At 36.4% G+C, this 25,140-nt stretch overlaps 1 protein-coding gene across 3 annotated transcripts in view; it reads right to left on the reverse strand.

Annotated features, from left to right (window-relative positions):
• Window positions 1–7,692: 7,692 nt before the first annotated feature.
• CCDC25 (coiled-coil domain containing 25) overlaps window positions 7,693–25,140 on the reverse strand; it is a 63,506-nt gene continuing 46,058 nt past the window's right edge. For all 3 annotated transcript variants that reach the window (XM_037813205.1, XM_037813207.1, XM_037813206.1), the window contains 2 exons: window positions 13,666–13,711; window positions 7,693–10,269 (listed from right to left, as the gene is read on the reverse strand). In XM_037813205.1, the coding sequence (XP_037669133.1) occupies window positions 10,240–10,269; window positions 13,666–13,711 (76 nt within the window). In that variant the 3' untranslated portion in view covers window positions 7,693–10,239. The remainder of the gene's footprint in view (window positions 10,270–13,665; window positions 13,712–25,140) is intronic.

A 25,140-nucleotide genomic window follows, 5' to 3' on the forward strand; every position in this document is an offset into this window, starting at 1 on the left:
GTAGTTATTTTAGATTATTTTTCTTATTCTTTGGTTTGGATATGGTTTATTAATTTTCTTGGGGTATGGTAGGAACATGTTGGAAGCAAAGTAGTTATTTTAGATTGCTTTTCTTAATCCTTTGTTTTGTTTGAAATGTTTTGTTGTTGTTGTTTTTGTTTGTCTATTTAAATTTTTTGATAAACAAAGTTAAAAAAAAAAAAAGACTTACTGAGGTTTCAGGTTGACCAAATTGGCGGTGTGAGATGCTCCAGGGTGCCATTACCCCCCAGACTCTCTAAACAACCAACAAAAATTGGAAGAGCTATCTTCCTCAGAACTCCAATAAACAGTAATTGGGTCACAGTAATTGGGCATGTGCTGAATCAAGAAAATGCAGCTTCAAAAAATGGTAGGAAAAGCTGGTGGCACATTTGCTGTCCCCACCCCCACCACTTCCCTGCAGGGTGTGGCGACAGCCTGCACTCCCATTGTGGGTCCCTGGCCCTGCTCCACAAGGAGCAGAGTAACTCCTATGCACACAATGGTGCCTGTATGTCAGTGCCAATCTATCACATGGCAGTGCGAAAGACTGAACCAGGAAACTCCTCTCAGACACACCCTTCCAGGACTTGCCCACAAGCAGAAGCAGCCTGTGGAAAGCTAAGGAGTTTAAGAAACGATCAAGTTGAAGTGGCCTGGGACAAAGGATTGCCTGTTTTAAGTCAAACAACCTGGACAGCACCCTGGAAAGGGATCAAGTCTATTTCAAAAGGAGTAGAGAGGGCATTTGAATTCCTGTTAAAGTGGGAATTCCTTAGGGCAATTTGGCAAACACAAGTCCAGGACAACACACAGATTCAGAAAACACAGACAGGACCCTGTACTGCACATTCACCTCAGGCTGACATTCCTGACAGGACTAAACTCTGTAGGTGAGAACCAGCCAACACATAGCCAATTTGCATAGACTGTGAGAGGTGTTTTTTGCTTCAGTTTGTTTGTTTCTGTTAACTCCAGGCACTAAGGAAATCTCTGTCATATCATAAGCTGGATACAAACATAAGGAATGGACAACTCAGGGACTAAATCCCACAGTTAACACTTTAAAATATTAAAATGTACAGTGTGCAAAAAAAGATTACAAGACAAACAAAGAAACAGGAAATGATGGCCCCTCCAAAGAGACAAGACAAAAATACAGGAATAATCAATGAAGAACACCAGACTTTGATATACTGGTCAAAGACTTTAAAAAATGATCCCCAGTATGCTCAAGGAGATAAAGGAAAACACAGAGGAAGAACTAAAGGATAGCAGGAAAATGTTGGACAAATATGAGAATCTCAATGAAGAGACAGGAATATCTCTTTCAACATAACCAAACAGAAATACTGGAGTTGAAGAACTTCAATAACTAAAATAAAAAATTCCCTAGAGGGCTTCAGCAGTGGATTGGAGTGGGCAGAAGAAAGACTCAAGGCATCTGAAGACAAGACAACTGAAATAATTCAGGCTGAGGAGTAGAAAAAAGGAAGAATGAAGAAAAGTGAACAGAAGCAGAGGAACCTGTGGGACAGTATCAAGGCTACCAATAAATAAACATATTATAGGAGTCCTAGAAGAAGAGAAAAAGGGGCAGAAGGAATATTCAAAGAAATAATGAATACCAAAATACCAAAATACATGAATATACACATTTAAGTCCAATGAGCCCCAAGCAGAATAAACTCAAAGAGAACCATGCCCAGACACATTATAGTCAAATCATTAGATGTCATGGACAAGGAGAGTTCTGAAAGCTGCAAGAGAAAAGCAACAAGCTATGGAGAAGGTAGCCCCATAAGATTAAGTGCTGATTTCTCCTCAGAAACCATGAAGGCAAAAAGGCAGTAGGATGAAATATTTAAAGTGCTGAAAGAAACCAACTGCCAAGAATTTTATACCTGGTGAGATGGTTTTTAAAAAATGATGGAGATTAAGACATGCCCAGATAAATGAAAGCTGAAGGAGTTCATCACCACTAGACCTGCCCTACAAGTAATGCTCAAGGGAGTACTTCAGACTGAAAGGAAGGACACTAGGCAGTGAACTGAAGTGGTAAAAAGAAAGAATTCCAGTAATGGTAACCATATGGGTAATTATAAATGCCAGTACTACTGTATTCTTTGGTATTTAATTCCACCTTTTACTTCAGTAAAAGCATAAAAAAGTAATGATAAAACTATGGTTTTGGGCATGCAATGTATTAAGATGTAAGGGGAAGGAGTGGTATAGGAATAGTCTATGTCTATGCGATTGAAGTTGGTATCAAATCAAACGTGATTGCTATTAATTTAGGATGCTGAATTTAAGACCCATGGTAACATAGAAAAAAAAAATAAAGAAATGAAAAATATATACAGAAAGGAGAAGGGACTCAAACTGGTAAAATATAGACAACCAAATAAATATGAAACCTGGCATTAAAAGAATAATTGAGGGTCCTGAAATACCTGGGTCTCTACCTGAGATTCTATAAAAGATTCACTCACTAAGTTTTATCTGTCAGAAACTTAAATCCACCTGAGAGTTCCTATGCCAGACAAGTCCTAAAACCCAGAGGCATCAGCCTCTTTAAGAACAACAATCAGATGCAGCCCCCTTCCCCATACTGTCAATGCCCCCTTTCAATATGAACAAGTTAGGGTGCTCACTGCCTAGACACCCCTGAGAAAATGATTAAATGACAGATGATTAAACAGACAAGACAGGATTTAACAAAGGATTATAAATATTGAAACTTTATATAAATGTAAATATATGTATATATGTGTGCTAGGGTATTAGAATAGCTAGAAGGAAATAACTGAAATGGTTGAACTGTAACCTATAACATTCTTCAAAATTTGTTCTATAGCTATTTGTTGAATTGTGCTTTGAAAGTTTTCACCTTTCTGTATATACCCTATATTTTCACCATAACTGAAACTGCGGAACTGTAACCCATATATTTTTTTAAATTATCTGTATAACTGCTTGTTGAGCTGTACTTTTAAAGTTAACACCTTTCTATATACATGTTATATTTTACAATAATGGAAATAACTGACATTGTGGAACTGTAACCCAAAACATTCTTTGAAATTTGCTAACTACTTGTTAAACTGTACTTTGAAAGTTATCACTGTTATGCATATATATTAAGTTCACAATAGAAAATGCATTAATATAAAGAAAAAAATTGTACTTTGAAAGTTATCACTGTTATGTATATATCTCAAAGTTCACAATAAAAATGCATTAATAGGTATATAAAGAGAAGAAAAAACAGTATCTTAAGAAAATCACTGACTATTAGACATTGACAAAAAAAAAAAAAGGCAGAGACAAATAAAAATGTGTCCTCAAACTCCCCTGTACCTTTACACCTCAATGACTGCATGATTAAGAACAGTTTGATTCCTATATTACTTAAGGCAATAAAGAAATCTTTGGGGGGGGGGGGGAAGAACTGAGGGACAAAAAAGGTATAAGACTTATGAAGACCAAATAGCAATATGGCAAAAGAAAGTCCTGAATTATTAGTAGTTGCTATAAATGTAAATGAATTAAACGCTCTAGTCAAGAGGCAAAGATTGGCAGAATGGATAAAAAAGCATGACCCAACTATATGCTGTATATAAGCAATTCACCTTAAATTCAAAGACACAAGTAGGCTGAAAGGATAGAAAAAAATATATCATGTAAGTGGTAACCAAAAGAGAGCTAGGATAGCTATACTAATATCAGATAAAATAGATTTGGTGAAAAACTGTTACAAGGGACAAAGAATGTCACTATTACACTGACAAAAAAGGTCAATACAACAAGAAGACATAATTATAAATATATATGCACTAAATGGCAGAGCCCCAAAATATATGAAGCAAATATTGACAGATATGAAGGAAGAAGTAGACAGTTCTACATTAATTGTAGGAGACTTCAATACAACACTTTCAATAATGGACAGAACATCTAGACAGAAGATCAGTAAAGAAATAGAAGACTTAAATGATACTATAAACTAACTAGATCTAACACACCTATATAGAACATTTTACCCAACATCAGCAGAATGTACATTCTTCTTTAGTGCACATGGATCATTCTATAGAAAAGGCCATGTGTTAGGTCACAAAAAAAGGTCTCAATAAATTCAAAAATATTGCAATCATTCAGTATAGCTTCTCTGACCATAATGGAATGGAGCAAGAAATCAGTAAGAAAGGAAGAACTGGAAAATTCACAAATAAGTGGAAATTAAATAATACACTCCTAAACAACTAATGGGTCAAAGAAGAAATCACAAGGGATACTAGGAAATATCTAGAGGCAAATGAAAATGAAAACACAACATACTAGAACTTATGGGAAGTAACAAAGGAGGTGCTGAGACAGAAATTCATAGCTTTAAATGCGTACATTAAAAAAAGGAGACCTCAAATCTGAGATCTAACCTCACAACTAGAGGACTTAGAAAAAGAAGAGTAAACTAAACCAAAGTGAGTAGAAGGAAGGAAGTAAAGTTTAGAGTGGAGATAAAATAGAGAATATAAAAACAATTGAGAGAATCTACAAAACCAAAAGTTGGTTCTTTGAAAAGATCAATAAAATCAATGAATCTTTAGCTAGACTGAACTGACAAATTTTAGTCATTTGGATCCTCTCTCTTTTATTCTTTGTCAGTTGTGGTGGGGGGCATTACTACTGATCCCACAGAAATAAGGATTATAAAAGGATACTATGAAAAACTGTGTGCTAACAAATTACATAACCTAGATGAAATGACAAATTCCTAAAATTGCACAAGTTACTTATATAGACTCAAGAAGAAATCAAAGATCTCAACAGACCAATAACAAGAGATTGAATCAGTAAACAAAAACCTCTCAACAAAGAAAAGCCCAGGAACAGACGGCTTCACAGGTGAATTTTACCAAACATTCCTAGAAAAATTAACATCAATCCTGCTCAAACTCTTCCAAAAATTTGAAGAGGGAAAACTTCCGAACTCACTCTAGGACAACATCACCTTAATGCCAAAGCCAGATAAAAATAACACAAGAAAAGAAAATTGCAGACCAATAGTCCTTATGAATATAGAGGCAAAATCCTCAACAAAATACTAGAAAACTGAATCCAACAGCATATTAAAAGAATTATAAACCATGATTGAGTAGGATTTATCCCAGGTAAGCAAGGGTGGTTCAACATAAGAAAAACAATGTAATATACCACATTAACAGAATTAAGGAATTAAAAAATCTCATTTGACAAAATCCAGCACCTCTTCTTGAGAAAACACTTAGAAAACTAGGAATAGAAGGAAACTTCCTCAACAGACAAAAGGCACATATGAAAAACCCACAGCTAACATCATACTCAACAGTGAAGATGGAAACTTTCCCTTAGGATCAGGAACAAGACAAGGATGCCCACTCTCACCACTGTTACTTAACAATGTACAGAAAGTCCTAGTTAGAGTAATTAGGCAAGGAAAAGAACTAAAAAGCATCTAAATTGGAAAGGAAGAAGTAAAACTTTCCCTTTTTGCAGGTTACATGATCCTTTATATAGAAAATCCTGGGATACAATAAGGCTACTAGAGCTAGTAGAAAATTTGGCAAAGTGGTGGGGTTTAAAATCAACACACAAAAATCAACAGTGTTTCTATACACTAGTAATGAAAAATTTGAAGATGAAATCAAGGAAAAAATTGCATTTACGATAGCTACTGAAGGAATCAAATATCTAGGAAAAAAATTAACCATAGATGAAAAGGAATTATACACAGAAAACTACAAAACAGTGCCAAAAGAAATCAAAGAAAACCTAAGTAAATGGACAGACATTCCATGTTCATGGATTGGGAGACTAAATATTGTGAAGGTATCAATTCTAGCCAAAGCAATTTACAGATTTGATGCAATCCCAACCAAAATTCCAACAGCCTTCTTTGCACAAATGGAATAGCCAATCATCAAATTTATATGGAAGGGTAAGGGGACCCAAATACCCAAAATCAAGAAAAACAAAGCTGGAGGACTCACAGTTACTGATTTTAAAACTTATTACAATAAGCAAAACAGCATAGTATTGGCACAAGGACAGATAGGGGCTAATAGAATCATATTGAGAATTCAGAAGTAAACTTTCAAAAACTGACTTTTGACAAGGTTGCCAAGTCCACTCAAGCGGTAAAGAATAGTCTCTTCAACAAATGGTGCTGGGAAAACTGGACATCCATATGTAAAAGAATGAAGGGGAGTCCCTACTTCACAGCACACACATAAATTAACTCAAAATGGACCAAAGACCCAACTACAACTACAAAAACTGCTAGAAGAAAACACTGGGAAGCATCTGAAGATCTTGTGTTAGGCAATGGTTTCTTAGATTTTATACCAAAAGACAAGCAACAAAAGAAAAACACAGATAAATAAAAATTAAAAACTTTTGTGCAAAGGACTTCATCATGGAAGTTAAAAGACAACCTGGAGAATGGGACAAAATATTTGGAAACAAAATATCCAGAATATATAAAGAAATCCTACAAATAAAAAAAAAAAAAAAAAAAAAAAAGAACAACCCAATTTAAAAATGGGCAAAGACTTGAATAGACTATTCTTCAAAGATATACAAAGGGCCAATAACTATGTGAAAAGATGTGCAACATCATTAACCATCAGGGAAATGCAAATCAAAACCACAATAAGATACCATTTCACACCCACTAGAATGGCTGTTATTCAAAAAACCAAAATAACAAGTGCTAGAGAGTGTGTGGAGAGAAAGGAACACTCGCTCACTGTTGGCAGGAACATAAAATGGTATAGCCAGTGTGGAAGCAATTTGACGGTTCCTCAGAAAAAATAGAATTACCACATAATTCTATTTGGCTCAGAACTTTATGTACCCCAGAAAAGCATGTTCTTAATTTAATCCATTCCTGTGGATGTGAGCCCATTTTGAGTAAGACTTTTTGATGAGGTTACTTCAGTTAAGGTGTGGCCCAACTCAATTGGGATAGGTCTTAATCCTATTACTGGGGTTCTTTATAAGTGGAATGAAATTCAGAGAAAGCCACAGAGGGAGATGCTGGACACTGAACATCAAGGAAATCCAGAAGAGAAAGGAGAGTCCGGGAGACACCATGCGCCTTGCTATGTGACAAGCTAGGGATCAAGGATCGCCAGAGGTCAGCCTCAGAACACCAGTCTCCAGGAAGAAAGCATCACTTTGATGACTTGATGTGCCCTTTTATCCTCAAAACCATGAGCTAATAAATTCCCACTGTTTAAGCCAACCCATTCCATGGTATTTGCTTGAGGAGCCAAGGAAACTAAAACACCTGGCAATCCCATTTCTAGGTCTATACCCAAAATAACTGAAAGCAAGGATTCAGACAGGTATTTGTACACCACTGTTCATAGCAGCATTATTCAGAATAGTCAAAAGGTAGAAGCAACCCAAATGTCCATCAGCAGATGAATGGATAAACAAAATGGGGTATGTGGAATATTATTTAGCCGTAGAAAGGAATGAAGTTCTGATACATGTGACAACGTGAATGAACCTTGAACACATCATGTTGAGTGAAATAAGTCAGATACAAAAAGACAAATATTGTATAATCTCACTGATATGAAATAATTAGACTAAGCAAATTCACAGAATCAGAAACTAGAATATAGATTACCCGAGGGTAAGGTAGGGGTAGGGAATACGGAGTTAATGCTTAATTGGTACCGAGTTTCTGTTTGGGATGATGGAAAAGTTTTGGAAACTCTGTGACAAATCTTTGCCCAAAGACCGTGACCCTAAACCATCAAGGTGGATAAGAAATGTGAATTCTAAAGCTATAAGGAATATAATAGAGTAGATTAGTGAAGTAAATTTGGCAATGTGAACCAGAAAACCTCACCTGCACGCAGATCCTATAGACTAGAAACAGAGTTGGAAAGGTGACTCAGATCCACATAGAGAAATCAATTCAAAGAAAAAAAAAAGGATATTCCAATTTGATTAAGGTCACAACACATAAAAATATCAACAATTTGGAATTTTCTTATAGAAAATTCAAGAAACATGCCAATAGAACCACAATGACTTCAGTGACAATAGTTTTGACTTGTCAGGACTAAACCTATGCCTTCAAAAGAAAAGGTCCTTATTTTCCCAGGGACCAAGGGGAAAACATAGCTAGCACAGAACACCTAAAAAGTTTAGAGAACAGAACCAGGAACTAAGCTAGGAGAGTCGAGACTTTAACATTTTAAACCAGTGTGAGCTGAAAATTACAGAATGTTTAAATATGGACCCCAGGATTCTCTAACAGTCCACTAAAAATGGATGTATTCTTCAACAGCTCTATCTATATGTGTTATAACGTAGGATACAGAAGTGTCCTCAGAAGTAGGTGTAAGCTATTAGTAGGCTAGAGGCTTTACCTCATTTTAGCTGCTTACAGCAGCAAATTAAAGAAGTGTTTACATTAACCAGCAGGAGGGCCTTGGGATTGAAAAGGCACAACTATTTATTTACACTAACTCACGTGTATATCTGACTCAGCGGGAATCTGGGAAAGAAAAACATTTGTCAGTGAGGAAGGAAGACGATAACCATTCAGAACCCCCCTATAATAAATGAGTTTACTGCCAGATCACCCTCAAAAAGGGGGCTTCCCTTTTCATAAAAAGCAAATTCTAAAAATTCATACATCAATGTTCTTCAAAATAAAAATTGATATTTTATTATAATTTTTTAAAATTTCAGAATACCAGGCAGAATATCATTACACACACACACACACACACACACACACACACACACACACACACACTCAAACACACCATCACTAATCTCTGGAGTCTTCTTAAATAATCCCTTCAAAACCCCTTAAGGGAATTTTCCAGTTCAACCCACAGACCAACTTAGGATATACTGAAACACTAAAGTCCTTTGGTTTTATCCACAGTATCAAAGTGCTATTGCAGGTAGAATATTTCTTGTAGGAGAGTTTTGCTGGATTAGAATACAGTTAAGAATAAGAAGGCTCTCAGTGTGGTCAGACGTGAATTTGTGTCCGTCCTGTCCTGCAAGTTTTGTTCTCTACCCCCTTCATTGTTTTGTTTTGTCTGTTTGTACAGTTTGCCTACACTCTGCAAGAAAAACCGTATCTTCTATTCAGAATCACACTGGATAGCTGGTCATTCAAATCAGTAATAATGTTACATCTTAAATCACTGAGACTACAATTGAGAAATCTGAACCCTCAGGTTTCAACTCAAAATAAATCTTATGTCAAAATAAGTAAACAAATTTGGCTAGCTAGCAAAAGGCTTAATTCTTCTTAAAAATTGTAATTATAATGTGGACTTTTGCTTCATGGTGTATCCCAAGACAAAAATCAGTAACCTACATTTCCAAAAGGATTCACAGAGCATCCTCTCTCCTATTTCCCTGCCTCAGGGCTGAGAAATGACTCCAGAGCCTGGAAGTTGTAATATATGTGGCCTGGGTTACTAGGGGCTCAAGAAAAAGCTCCCACAAGGCCCAACCTTGATTAACATAGGTAATTTCTTTAAATACGATGGAACTAAGATGGAGGCCCTCACTCAGAGAAAGCAAGGATGTAGAAACTAGAACAAGTCAAAAGCCTGAGGATCATAATAGACGAAGACAACACAATGGTACATGAATTTTGAAGCCAGCAATCTTCTGAAAATACCACTACTATCTTCAAAATCATGTGCTTCTTTTTTCTAATCAGGAAATCAGGTGTGTATGGGGGTGGCATTCACCTATACTGCCCACCAACACATTCTTATAAACATGGGAGAAGATATTTTAAGAATATGAAAAGCTTTTCAAGACATCTGTTTTCAGGGAAAGACCACAGTAACAGAAATACTTTTCAGAGTTGGTTCTTTCTAAAGACTATCTGAAGAACGAAGGCAGCCAGCTTTTATGAGGTACCAAGAGATGTTCTGGCAAAAATATTTTCACTTTCCTAAAGTTATATGCTGTCTTCAAGTCCATCTATATTAAATATATATATATGAACATTTTCTGTCAGCAACAAAGGGGACTTCAAAAAAAAATCTCCAAAATTAATATTTGTGTAGAATGAAGGTAGAATTGTGGTTGGTTGTTTTTGTAATTCAAAACATAACTGAAATCAAAATGTCTGTAGCTGTCCCTAAATTTGCATCTTTAAAAGGTCCTTTTCTCCATTCACATGAATTCATCTGAATCATTGCCGTCCTGTAAAAAACAAAAAAAGTGAAACCATAAAAGCTTTGAAAATAAATAACTCAATGTTTAAAATTTACAATCAGTCTTAACTAACAAGTCATTTTCTCATCCCTAATCTCAGTGTTCAAAAAGCAAAAAGTGAAATAATTAAATTCACTCATCCTTTTTCCTCCATCTTAAATTGTTAGTTGCTTGGGATAGCTGGATTAGCAACTATAATCTCTAAGGTGTCATTATATAGCATGGCCTGATTACACCACAACAAGTGACCAAAGATTTTCAAATTATGAAGTAAGGCCCAACTCACCTAGTGTAAGACTGTAACGTGTGACTGTAAGAAAATGTGATTGCTCCTTCAACAAATATACCATAATATGCAACTAAACAAATGTTGCCTCAATACTATTGTCAACAACTGGCACTATACAAAATATTTTTGGCATTCTTCTTTTTGAACTATCTTAAGAGCCTAAATTCCATTATTTTGAGCCTCAAGGTTACTAAAGATCTGTGACTCTGAAGATGACTTTGGTTTCTCCTCCCCACCCTGCCTCCACCGGAAAAGTCATTCGGAAATCAAATATGCATTAGTTACCAAGTTAGCTGGTTTACCAAGTCTTTGATAAAAGCCTTACATGATGGTATTTGGCATAAAGGGTCAGATTTTATTGGGTGGATTATAAAACAAGTCCTTAAAACCAAGCACAAAAGTGGAGATCCAGATTCCTTTTCGAGCTGTTATACACACTAAGAAAACAGCTTGAATGTCACCATCTGATTAATAGTGTGGGTTCTGGTACATGTGCTTTAAAAAGTCACAATTTGAACATGCCCTTCGTTATCTCTTTCCTATTGCTTAATACCAGAAGAGTTGTTAGAATTGTTACTCAAGCTTATGGGTATATATGTTTTTCTCCTTCTTATCAGCTCTTATTAAAGAAGCCATGGAGATAACAATGGTCTTCATCAAATAAGGTTTTATCCCCAGTTTCATTCAGTGGTTCTCTCTGTGCTTCCCTTCAATTAGCACAATTATACTAAGGCCACAGTAAAAATGCCTTAGATAATTACACAAAGAACAGACCACGTTTATATTATACTCAGACACAAGGACTGCGCCTGCCCTCGACTGCCTTAAACAGAAACAACAGCATTAGCAATATTTGAAAGAGATTATCACACATCTTTGAAGGTCAGCTTTTGATTTCAAATACTGAGGGTGAAACATTCAATAACATAATTTGGAATGTGACAGTGAAAGTGTATTATTTGCCATACGAGTTTTAGGTGAAATTTGCAGAGTTCCCACGTATTTGGGGCCCTATGTTATGAGATTACAGTAACTTTCAAATACATATCTGAGACCCAGAAGACTTTAAGTGGACAATTCTTATACTTTAGATTTTTTTTTTACTTTAAGAGTCAGAATGCTTTTCAATATAATAGGCTTCTTGTTGTCCACTTATTAAGGGGTAATTGTTTATGGTTCTTGATACCAAATTTAGAAGAATTAGAAAGAAATTCTAGATTGAAGAGAATTATTCTAAATAAGAGACCAAAAATTCAAAATTAAACTTCAGGGTCAAAGACAAATAATCTTCCTAGTGAATTTGTATGAGCTTAATTAAAAATCAAGTCCTTTCTTACATAAACACCAGTCTTTAACAGAAAAATCAACTGACCACCACTACCCAAGTGGATCATGAAAGGTTTACATTTACTTAACAGAAGATGATTATGGGAGAGTTAAAGCCTATTCTTCTCAAGAATGGAAAAAAAGCTATAAATGCCATTCCACTGAAAGGGAAGAATAAAAACAGTGCAAAACTTCCTTGGAAATTTGAACTTGATTCAAACCTGGAGCACAGGAACAAGGGTAGCAAGTATCAGAGGAAGGGCAGAAGGTTTAGTATTCTTAAACTCTACAAATTCCATTTCCTAATCCTGACACTTTTAACCCCTACTGCTAATCAGATGTTGTTTCTCTGTATACATGAAAAGTTCTCAACTCCAGAACATCCAAACTTTTAAATTCACAATGTTACAAATGAAGATGACTATGTTCACAACACGAGTGCCAGATTTCTGGTAGAAAACAACCTCTAAATAGCAGAAAGCTTCAATATAAGCAACAAATACCTACAACAAAGACATTAAATTTTTGTGGTATGTTAAAGGCTTTCTGTTTAACTGTTAAATGCTTCTAATAGTTGGAAGAAATCTAGAAATTTCCAAAAAAGATGAAATATATTTCTTCTTTTGATATCTACACTTCATGGGAAAACAGTAACCAGGGACTGTACGGATAAGAAGTAATGACTACTTATGTTTATACAGTGACAGAGTCAGGCAAGAGCTTCCATACATATACCCTTGTTTAAATCTTAGAACAACCTATATGATAATATGTCACCATTTTATTGACGATGAATACTTCCTCTGAGAGGTTAAATGACTTTATTTGTCTTACCCAATTAGTAAATGACAATTTTGATTTGAACTTCAAATTCAAGGCTCTAATTATATGGTGTTACTCTGAAATTTTTCAAGAATAAATTATAAAGATACTTCTCTGATTCATGAAGGAGCCTCATAAATTTAGTTCTTCATATGAGATGGGACCAATGAAGTTGCTTTTCTTTCATTTTTTAGAAGGATATTTAAATATAAACATGATTTAAAATTCTCTTAATTCCAATTCATGAACTAAATATGGGCTTTGACTAGATGACCTTTATGGGCTCTTAAATTCTGTTAATTATTTCCAAGCATCTAAAGCAATACTGTTCAACAATACTTTCTGCGATGATGAAAATGTTCTATAGCTGTACTATCCAAGAGAGTTGCCACTGGCCACATGTGGCTGGTGTGGTTAAGAAACTGAATTTTTCATTTCATTTTAATTAACTTAAATTGAAATAACTACATGCAATTTAGTGGCTACCATACTGGACAACACAAATCTAAAGCATTAATTTGCCAACATTTTATTTTATTTTAAAGTAGGTGATAATTCTGTTATCACCTCTATTACAATACAGTCTACTGTCACATGAATATAGAACATCAGTAAATAAAAGGCACTTTTGCATGCCTGCAACAGAAAAGAGGGAAAAGGGAGTGGAAGAAAGTTCTGTAAATACGAACAGATCTAAATTTCACAGTAAACAAGATATGATAATCTCTTTCCATAGGATGACCTACTTCAAAACAGACATACAAGAAAAGTCTCACAGGGAAGGAGGGGCAATACCTAATAGAATCCAGCCCTAGTGTACTACACTTGCCAAATCATAGCAAGCTATTTGCAACATGTAAATCAATAATAGCCAATATAACTCAATTATTACAAACCCTTAGTGAATTATTTAAAGGCCAACATTAGAACAAATAACTTGAATATACCTGATTTGAAGACATATTCTCAACTTTCATTAATGATGAATAGCTTCTAGAAGAGAAAATACATGTAAAATTAGGTCATCCAGCCAACAAATATTTCATGAACATTTACCATCTAAATTGTCCAGGGTCTTTAGAAGAAACACAAAAGCTTTCAGATATAATCCCTATTCTCAAGGAGAATGCAACATATAAACGATCAGTAAAAAATAAATAAGATGTGCAAAGTTCTTTATCATTTACAAAGTGCTTTCTCATATTCTATTTCATGTCATCTCCACAATAACTTTGTGAGGTAGGTATTATTTTTACTTTTCAGTTGAGAAAATTCATCTATAACCAAAATAAGATATAATTAATAACTGAATTATACAACAAAGACTATAAATACTGAAGGAATTCAAAGGGTGAAAATCATCAGCATGGGCTGGGGGTGTTAGTATACCCTTCACAGAAGAGGCGGAACTCAAGTGAGAAGGGCATTTCAGATCCAGAGAACGGTATTAGCAAAGGCATAGAGAGAATACTAATAATGACATTTCAAAGATCAAACTAACTCAAAGTGGAGTCTTAAAGCAAAGTAGCAGGAAAAAATCAGGCCAGATGCTTACGGCCCAGTTATGTTGTCCTGAATAACACAATATGATCAGCAAAGAACTCAAAATACATTCCAGAGTAGAGGAAAAACATAATGAAATTCAACAAGTATTTATTAAATATTCATGATGTGTAACACCCTGTGCTAAAGCCTGGTGGAGGTTGGGATGGGGAGGAAACAGAAAATAACAAGACAAAGTCCTAGTTCTCAAAAAGCTTACAAAGAGGGGAAAAAAAACCTATTCAACAATAGTTACAGTGAATTCTATTAAAAAAATACACAAACAAAAGAAAATGAGACTATGCACACACACACACACACACACACACACATTCTCTCTATTTCTCTTTCTCGCTGTAGCAAAGGAGAAAGGAGAGGGGAAGTTAAAGCCAAGGAGATCAGTTAATAATAAGAATATTTACCATTTACTGAGTATCCTTTATTTGCTAGGCACTGTGCTAGGTGCTTTATTAATTACTGTTAATCCCCATAACAAATTTATAAGGCAGGCAGTATTATCCCCATTTTATACAAGGAAGTCTCCGAGTCAGATAAGTCAAGCAAGTTGTCCAAGGTGTTACAGCTAACAAATGGAAAAGCTACATTTTGAACCCAAATCTGACTCCTATAACTCATACTCTACATACCCCAGACTTCTGCACTATCTCAATCTAAGGGCATGAATTCAGTATTAAGTGAGGGCATGAATTCAACTGTAAGAAGGGATAATCTGAGGGGAATCAACCATGACAGCAAGGTTTCTAGCTTGAGTGATTTGAATAAAATAACACAAATTAGAGAAATGGAAAAAAGTTGCAAAGACAATGTGCTTGGTCTGGGTCATGTTGGTTTGAAGTAATAATGAGACATCCAAGTAGATATGAACTGTAGAAATTAAAAATCGAAGACTAGAGGGAAGAACTGACATAGTTAAAGATAAAGGGCTAGGAGACATCCAGATAGAGATAGTGTAAGAGTAAGGGCTCTCTATAAGAAATGTATATAAACAATAAGCCCCATAAGCAGGAAAACACAGGTATGTTGATTAAAAAGTGGTTAAAGCGGAGAATCTCAATCCTGGCTGCATTTTAAAATCACCTGTGAAGATTAAAATACATCCAGATGCCAAATTGTGAGGATCTGCAACTCAGGTTCAAAGAACCACTGAGCTTGAATTCCCACCTATATGAAGATAACACACAATTTTACCTTTCTCTGGGCTAGATCCGTCACCTGAGCTCCAGCCCATTTAATCCAACTGGTTATTTGACATCTTTTTGGATATCTCAAAGGTATTTTCAAATTCATATGTCCAAATCAAGCCCATGGTCTTCCCCTCTATCAAAAATAGTTTGGTTCTTTTCCAGTATTCCCTAGCTCAAAGAATGGCATCACTGTCCATTCAGTTTCAAAAACCAGAAACCTAGGAGTCATCCTTGGCCCCTCGCCTCAATCCAATCTATCATGAAATCCCATCGTTTTACCCATGAAGTTACTGCTCATGTATCTACTTCTCTCCACCTCCACTATCACCATCATAGTCTTAACTACCATCATCTGTTCTGTGGATAAGTGCAACAGCTTCCTAACTGGACCCACTCTGGTTCCCCTTCCAATGAAACCACCAGTACAACCAGAGTAACCTTTCTAAATCATAAACCTAATCTAACTACCCCTTGCTTAAAATCCTTCAATGACTTCACAATGCTCTCAGGATGAAGACAAACACAGTGCAGGGACTGGCACCTTTCCATACCTCTAGCCTCATTGTGATCCTTGTGCTCTCTCACCCCTGCTGTTCCAGGCATTTGGGCCTTCTTTTAGTCCTTTGTTTTTGCCTTGCTCCCTCCCACACAAGGTCTTTACAAACACAGTTCCCTCCACTTACAACATTTCCTTCCACCACCACCCCCCCTTTTTTTTAAATTCCGTTTTAATCATCCCTGGTGTACAATCAACTGTTCACAGCACCATCATATAGTTGTGCCTTCATCACCCCAATCTATTTTTGAACATTGTCCTTATACCAGAAAGAATCAGAGTAAGAATAAAAAATAAAAATAAAAAAGAACACCCAAACCATCCCCACCATCCCACCCTATTTTTCATTTAGTTTTCACCCCCATCCATACACTGGATAAAGGGAGTGAGATCTACAAGGTTTTCACAATCACACTGTCGCCCCTTGTAATCTACATTGTTATACAATCATCTTCAAGAGTCAAGGCTACTGGGTTGGAGTTTGGTAGTTTCAGGTATTTACTTCTAGCTATTCCAATACAATAAAAACTAAAAGGTGTTATCTATATAGTGCGTAAGAATGTCCACTAGAGTGACCTTTCAACTCCATTTGAAATCTCTCAGCCACTGGAGCTTTATTTCGTTTCATTTTGCATCCCCCTTTTGGTAAAGAAGATGTTCTCAATACCACGATGCTGGGTCCAGATTCATCCCTGGGAGTAATATTCTGCATTGCCAGGGAGATTTACACCCTGGGAGTCAGGTCCCACCTAGTGGAGAGGGCAGTGAGATGAGCTGCCAAGGTGGCTTATTTAGAGAGGGCCATATCTAAGCAACAAAGAGGCACTCGGGGAGACTCTTAGGCACAATTAAAAGCAGGTTCAGCCTCTCGTTTGCAGTAACAAACTTCATAGGGGCCAGCCCCAAGACAGAGGGCTCAGCACATCAAGCCATCAGTCCCCAGTGTTTGTGAGAACATCAGCAACAATCCAGTTGAGGAAGTCCAACACCTCTGCATCCTCCCCTAGCTCCTCAGAGGGCACCCCGAGTATGTATTTTTATTCTCCACCCAAATTACTTTGGGATGTGTTGCTATTTCACTCCAACCTATACAGACCTGCCATATACTCACTTCCTATTCAAAGTTCCATGTAATTGTCCTTCCACCCCCTTCTAACCAACATAGTTTTGATTTTAGCACAAGGATTACTGTATCAGGGAAGCCTTCCCAACTACATCAAAACTTTTAAAGATTTTCACAGCACCTTGCATTTGTCTCACAGCACTCAAACAGTTAACACTTTATCTTGATTTACATGATTACTTGGTTTATGATCTCTCTTTGCTACTAGACAGAAATCTCCACAAGGGCAGTTTTGAGCTTTCCTTATCAATTTGCAAGTTCCCTGCAAATATATGTTATAGAAAGTACTACTTTTCCTGACTTAAGAGCAACATGTTTAATAAGCTAGAATTTCTTTCTTCATTCACCAATATCTCTCTTCCTCTTCCAAACTTTACTTCTTAATCTCTGTGAACAAACACCATTCTCCCATTTGTCTCAAGTTAAGTCTAAAGAATGATGAACAAGTCTTTTCTTTCCTTTTTCTTTTAGAGTTAAAAGTTGTGTCTTTCTGCTTCTTCCCGGCCATCATTTCTCATTTTTCTGGGCTAATCTCAGTTATTCATACATCCATAATATACTAACTAATCACTCACTACATATGCAAAAGCATGTCATATTTAGGGATACAAGAATAGTGATTAGTACTTCTTTGAAGGAGGTTATTATTAAAAGGAAGCGCTACTGCACATAAAAGATTTACAACAGAAGGTAGCGTGTGATAAACAACAAAAGGAGCTATAATTGAAGGAGACATTTCTAAATCAGGCTATATCATCTTTGTAATCAATGGCCTCACATATTGCTAACCAAATTCATCCTACAAGTTTACTTCTCCCCAATACCCTATAAAACCTGTATTGGCTCCTTATCACTTACAACATGAAATTTTGGACTATACAAAACCATTTAAGTCATGCTATAATGTACTTAATTTTTCATTCTTTTATTTGAATATTACCTTGACTCTAGTTGCCAACCTGTTCCTTCCTTGCCTCAAAGGCAGTATGGTATGTAGAAGTACGGACTTCAGAATTGCAGACTTGAGTTTGAGTTCCTGCTTTGCCACTTACTAGCCATAACTTTGGCACATTAAGCAGCTTGCCCTTCAGTTTCTTTTATCTGTCAAACAGGAATACTATGTACCTCGAAGGATTGGCTGGGGGTGAGGATTAAATGAGAAAATATACACAAAAACACACAAACAAAATTTTACTTCCCTTATCTATTTCATCTACTAGTTCTATAACATTGAAATATTCCATGTCCTCCTCTTCCACACAAAACAAGCATCTTCAATTAGAAACCTTAAAATTCTACCTCTAACGCAAAGCCTTCCTAAAATGAATCAGTTCTCAATTATGTAATAATACAATAGAATTCAGGTAGATAACCTAAAACAAAAAATTATAAAATTAGGTATCTAAATTTCCTTAAAATCCCAGCAGGACAAAGGTGGCCAAAATGGGTTATAGAGGACACAAAAAGGATTAAAGGCAAAAAAGAACATGTAAAGTCAATTAAAGACTTTGAAAGCAGAATAATGTACAAAACACCCTGTGGTTAAGTCTCAAGGTGATTTTAAGGCTAGATCTGGTGCAGAAGGAGAACTTTACAGAGATAATGTTTAAAAAAACAACAATTCAGCAGGCCACAGAACATCAACCTCATTTAGAAAGCAATGATTTAGAATTCCCAACTACAGGGGGATCTTTTTTATTTCTTTCAATATATTTTTTTAATTTTACAACCACATACAGGAAATCTAGATGACAGGAAAAAGAAAAACAAAAAACAAACCATAACCCCACCACCTTAAAATAATATTACTATTTTAATATTTCCTTAATCTTTTCAGCCATACATATTTTAAATAGTTGCAATGAGAATACTTTTTACTTAAAAAACAAACACCTTAAAGCTATTTTAAAAAATATTTCTAGCTTTCCTGCCATTCACAATGGCTGCATAGCAGTTTTTCATGATCATAAATAAGAGCCTAGTGGCACTGACACATAGCTTTTTCTGTATTTCAGATCATTTCCTGGATAGAGTACTAAAAGTGGCATTAGTATATTAAATATTTTCCCAAAATTGTGTTATATAAAATATGAATTAACATTTCATGAGCTATTAGTGCCCACAAAAGGTTCCATAATCAGAGTTGGGGAATACTGCACACTTTATCCTTCTCGTGAGGATTTACAATAGCCGTTAGCACATAAAAGTTCTGAGAAGCCCTGACCACAGGTCGGTTAATTTGGCTTAATCCAGCATTTCCCAAATTTATTTAAGTACCTTCTTTTCATGGAGCAGATAATAACATCTAGTTTTGCAGAATATATTTTGACAACTGTTGTTCTGGATAAATACCATTAAATTGCCACCCCAGAAAAGTTGTGGCAATCAATTTTATTACCACCAATATCGTGGTGTTCAGTTTCACCATAAACTTGAGGCTACATATCATACTTCCAAAAAAGTAAATATAATAAATAGTGCCTTGGTTTTATTTGCATTTTTCTAATTGCTACCTAAGTTCAACATTTTTCCATGTATTTTTATTAGTTGTGATTTATTTTTTGTGAATTATCTCTTCTCCACTTACCTATTGGGAACGTGGTATACTGTTTCATTTATTCACTTATTCTTTTGTATCAAAAGGTTATAAGTAATCTTCATTATAACACCTGTTCTCATTTCTAAGTATTTTATACTTTTGATTGCTATTATATAAGTCATTCATATAATTATATGAATTATATAATTCAGCATTATCTCTTCTAGGTAATTATTGATAGCACTGGGGGTTATTAATTTTTCTGTACTTATTACATTTCCAGGCACTTTCCAGAACTTAAATTCTAAGAATTTGAGATTTCTTTGAAACATTTATGTATGCAGAATAGGATTACTGCCTAGTTAACTAAAAACTGTTATATCTCATTTTATTTTGAATATCTGATTACTCACTGCATTTCATTTTTATTTTTTTAAATTCATTTTTATTGAGATATATTCACACACCATGCAGTCATACAAAACAAAGCATACATTCAGTTGTTTACAGTACCATTATATAGTTGTGTATTCATCACCAAAATCAATCTTTGACATTTTCACCACCACACAAAAATAATAAGAATAAAAATTAAAGTGAAAAAGAACAATTAAAGTAAAAAAAAACACTGGGTGTTTTTTTTTTTTTCCTTCCCCATTTTTCTACTTCTCCATCCATAAACTGGACAAAGGGGAGTGTGGTCCATATGGCTTTCCCAAACACACTGCCACCTCTTATAAGCTACATTTTTATACAATCGTCTACAAGATTCACGGGTTCTGGGTTATAGTTTGATAGTTTCAGGTATTTACTGCTAGCTATTCCAATTCATTAGAACCTAAAAACGGTTGTCTATATTGTGTGTCACAGTGCCCACCAGAGTGACCTCTCGGCTCCTTTTAGAATCTCTCAGCCACGGAAGCTTATTTCATCTCCTTTCACATCCCCCTTTTGGTCAAGAACATGTTCTCCATCCCCATGATGCTGGGTATACATTCCTCCCCGGGAGTCATATTCCACGCTGCCAGGGAGATTCACTCCCCTGGGTGTCAGATCCCACGTAGGGGGGAGGGCAGCAATTTCAACTGCCAAGTTGGCTTAGCCAGAGAGAGAGGGTCACATCTGAGCAACAAAGAGACATTTGGGAGGAGGCTCTAGGCACAATTATAGGCAGGCCTAGCCTCCCTTTTGCAGCCACAGTCCTGCCAAGGGCAAGTCCCCTGGTAGAGGGCTCAGTCCGTTAAACCATCAGTCCCTTATGTCTTGAGCACATCAGCAACCACCGAGGTGGGGAAGCCCAACATCCCTGAATTCTCCACCAGCTCCTTAAAATATTTCAACACACTAATCATAAAACTAACGATAAAGGATAAACTGGAGTACATTCAAGTTAAGAAGTTATACCTACAAAAATTCCATTAAGAAACTGAAAAGCAGTATTAGTTTGGGAAACAAAATCTGCAACACATATAATTCATTAAAAAAAACTTATACACAGAAACATAAAAATAAGTCTTTCATATCAATAATAGGAAGACATAAAACCTAATAGAAAAATGGGTACTTTGTAAAGCAGGATATCCAAATTGCTCACAAATATATAAAAAGGTGCCCAACCTTATTGTTTTAAGGGAATTTCCATTTCTGTAAACTTGTTCCTACCATACCCTTCAGAAATTAACAAACCATAATCATTCCTGGGCATTCCCATAATGTTAAATTTACCCACGATAGCTTATCTGTTCTTATTGGGTTATTGTTCCTCCTTCATTAATTGCTCTCTATCGCTAGTTCCCCTACATTCTACATTATAAACCAATTTTTTTAGGAGTGTGTTGTTTAACCTCCAGGTGTTTGTGAATTTTCTAAGTCTCTGATGGTTATTGACTTCTAATTGTATTCCATTGTGGTTCGAGAATGTGCCTTGAATAATTTCAATTTTTTAAAATTTATTGAGGCTTGTTTTATGTCCCAGCATATGGTCTATTCTGGAGAAAGTTCCACGATCACTAGAGAAGAATGTGTATCCTTGTGAATTGGGATGTAATGTTCTATATATGCCTGTTAAATCAAATTAATTTATCAGATTGCTTAGGTTTTCAATTTCCTTATTGGTCTTCTGTCTGGTTGATCTATCTACAGGAGAGAGTGACGTGTTGAAGTCTCCCACAATTATTGTAGAAACATCCATTGCTTCCTTTAGTTTGCCAGTGTTTGTCTGATGTATTTTGTGGCACCATGACTGGGTGCATAAACATTTATGATTGTTATTTCTTCTTGTTGAATTGCCCCTTTTACTAGTATGTAGTGGCTTTGTCTCTCATAACATCCTTGCATTTAAAGTATTTTATCTGAGATTAATATTGCTACTCCTGCTTTCTTTTGGCTATAGTTTGCATAAAATATTTTTTCCCATCCTTTCACTTTCAATGTCTTTGTGTCCCTGTGTCTAAGATGAGTCTCTTGTATGCAACATATTAATGGTTCATATTTTTGATCCATTTTGCCAATCTATATCTTTTAATTGGGGAGCTTAATCCATTTACATTCAATGTTACTACTGTGAAGGCATTTCTTGAATCAGCCATCCTATCCTCTGGTATATGTTTATCAGATATATTTTTTCCCTCTCTCTCTTATTGTCCTTTAATGAACCAATATCGAATCTCTTTAGTACTGAACCTTTCTCCATATCTCTCTCTCCTTTCTTTGTTTCTCTGTTGGTAGGGCTCCCTTTAGTATTTGAAGTAGGGCAGGTCTTTTATTAGCAAATTCACTCAGCATTTGTTTGTCTGTGAAAAATTTAAGCTCTCCCCCAAATCTGAAGGAAAGCTTTGCTGGATAAAGTATTCTTGGTTGGAAATTTTTCTCTCTCAGAATTTTAAATGTCATGCCATTGCCTTCTCGCCTCCATGGTGGCCGCTGAGTAGTCACTACTTAGTCTTATGTTGTTTCCTTTGTATGTGGTGAATTGCTTTTTCTCTTGCTGCTTTCAGAACTTGCTCTTGCTCCTTCTCTTCAGTATTTGACAGTCTGATCAGAATATGACTTGGAGTGGGTTTATTTGGATTTATTCTATTTGGAGTTCGCTGGGCATTTACACTTTGTGTATTTGTATTGTGTAGAGGTTTGGGAAGTGTTCCCCAACAATTTCTTTGAATACTCTTTCTAGACCTTTACCTGTCCCCTTCTGGGACACCAATGAGTCTTATATTTGGATGTTTTATTTTATCTATCGTATCCCTGAGGTCCATTTTGATTTTTTCGATTTTTTTCCCCATTCTTTCATTTTCCGTTCTGTGGCCCTCGAGGTTGCTGATTCGTTGCTCGGCTTCCTCTAGTCATGTACTATGAGTATCCAGAATCTTTTTAATTTAGTCAACAGTTTCTTTTATTTCCATAAGATCATCTTATTTTTTATTTACTCTTGCAATTTCTTCTTCATGCTCTTCTAGGGTCTTCTTCATGTCCTTTATATCCTGTGCCATGTTCTCACTGTTTGTCTTTAGTTCTTTGATTAACTGCTCCAAGAATTGTGTCTCCTCTGATCTTTTGCTATGGGTGTCTGGGTTTGGGTTATCCATATCGTCCGTTTTTTTCATATACTTTAAAATTTTTTGTTGTTTTTGGCCTCTTAACATTTGCTTTACTTGATAGGGTTCTTTTAGGATAGGTAAGATTATTCAAAGACTAATTTCTAATTTGTCAGATCTACAGCTTGGTGGTGTACACTTTCTCTAACTAACCAGCAGATGGGCGACAGCGAGGTCACCTATTCCCCTCAAGTCAATTCTCCCCAACTTTGTCTTTTGTGGTGTGTGGGAGTCTGCTTCTTGTGGGGTCCAATTGGTGCACCAAATTTGGGTGTGTTGTTGGTGCTGTGGGGCGTGTGTGAGTGGTTAGGGAGGGAAGGCAGCTTTAATAATCAAACCTCCCAGGTGTTCCTGAAGATTTAAGGCTGTTCCAAGAGTCCAAAACCTTCAGTTCAGGTCTTGCCACAGATCGTCTCTGCCGCTGATCTACAAGTCCTTGGTATTGGGGTATGGTCCCTGGGATTTTCGAGTGGCTCCCTCTTCCACGCCGTGCCCTAGAGGGAAGGCTGTGCTATGTCACAAGTGTGCGCCGTCCCTCAAGGGAAATTCTGGGCCACCAGGCTGTGTAGGTGCATTCCCAGCCTGCTGTAAGGATGGCTGTATGGGGCATGTTAATTTCTCCCTTTTCACACAGCTCCGCCTTCCTAGCTCCGGGACAATTAACTGTGGGTGCATGAAAGGCTATTGTCCACACCCGATATTGCGGTTGTGTGTGTTGCTGGAAACACTGTCCCGTCGCACTGGGTTTTTTGGCGTGGCTCTGGGATGTGGTGCCGGCGCTGGGCAGGAGCATTCCCAGCCAGCCAGGAAGATGGCTACAAGGGGCGTGGTTATTTTCCCCTTTTGGCTCACCTCTGCCTGCCTCGCTCTGAGACAATTAGTAGCGGGTGTGCGAAAGTCTATCTTCTGTGCCAGATATTGAGGCATTCGCACAGCCCATTCTTGCCGTGCTTCACTGTGTGGTTCTCGCTGCCATATCTGCAGACGCTTTTGGGTTTTTTAAAAAAAAACTAGTCCCCCTCCAAATGCCAACCCACAGTTTCCCCACACCACAGCATGGCTGCCAGATATTCAGCAGGCTTACTCACTCATTTCAGAACGCAGACTCCCAGTTTCACCAAGTGCACGGTCCCTGTGGATTTAGCAGAACTTGTCCAGCTGGTGCATCGCTGAAACGGGTGTTCTGGGTCTCTTTCTGGCTTTTATCTAGCATTTTTCACGGAGGTGTTTTTTTTGCCCTGTCTCTCTTAGCCGCCATCTTAGGTTCTCCCTACTTATTGCATTTTAAAAAGGATTCAAGAAATTTAGAGGACCCAGAGAAAAGTGACTAAAAAGAGCCAATGAGGAAAACTTTAAAAATTGGCTTAGGAAATAATTATTTAAGTGTAACTGTAACATAATGAAACAAATGTCAAGAAATCATTCCCTAGGTTCACCTTTTAGAAACTTCCTGAAACTATCTCTTTTCTTACTACAGCTCCAGGTAAGTATAGCCACTTCCCAAACTAGCTTAGACAATTATTCTAGATCTCTATTCATGACCTGGTATGAAGTATTCAGGAAGTCTCTAGCTGAAGTAATCTTTGCTTGAAAATCAAGTTCATGTTAATGTTCAAATTGATGAGACATTTACTTGTGACTTGTCATTTTACTTGGTTCTTGTACTTCTCTGAACCCTGGGTTCCAAATTTTGATCTCCCAGACTCTCAACTTTTAAATAATCCTATCCCAAGAAGCCATAATCCCTACCCTTTTTTTTCCTTTAAAAGAGAAGCTGTTGGTTTACAGAACAATCATGCACAAAATACAGAATTCCCATACACTACCCTATTATTTACAACTTGCAACGACGTGGAACATTTGT

This window comes from Choloepus didactylus, chromosome 20, assembly GCF_015220235.1.
Source record: "Choloepus didactylus isolate mChoDid1 chromosome 20, mChoDid1.pri, whole genome shotgun sequence".
NCBI lineage: Eukaryota > Metazoa > Chordata > Mammalia > Pilosa > Megalonychidae > Choloepus > Choloepus didactylus.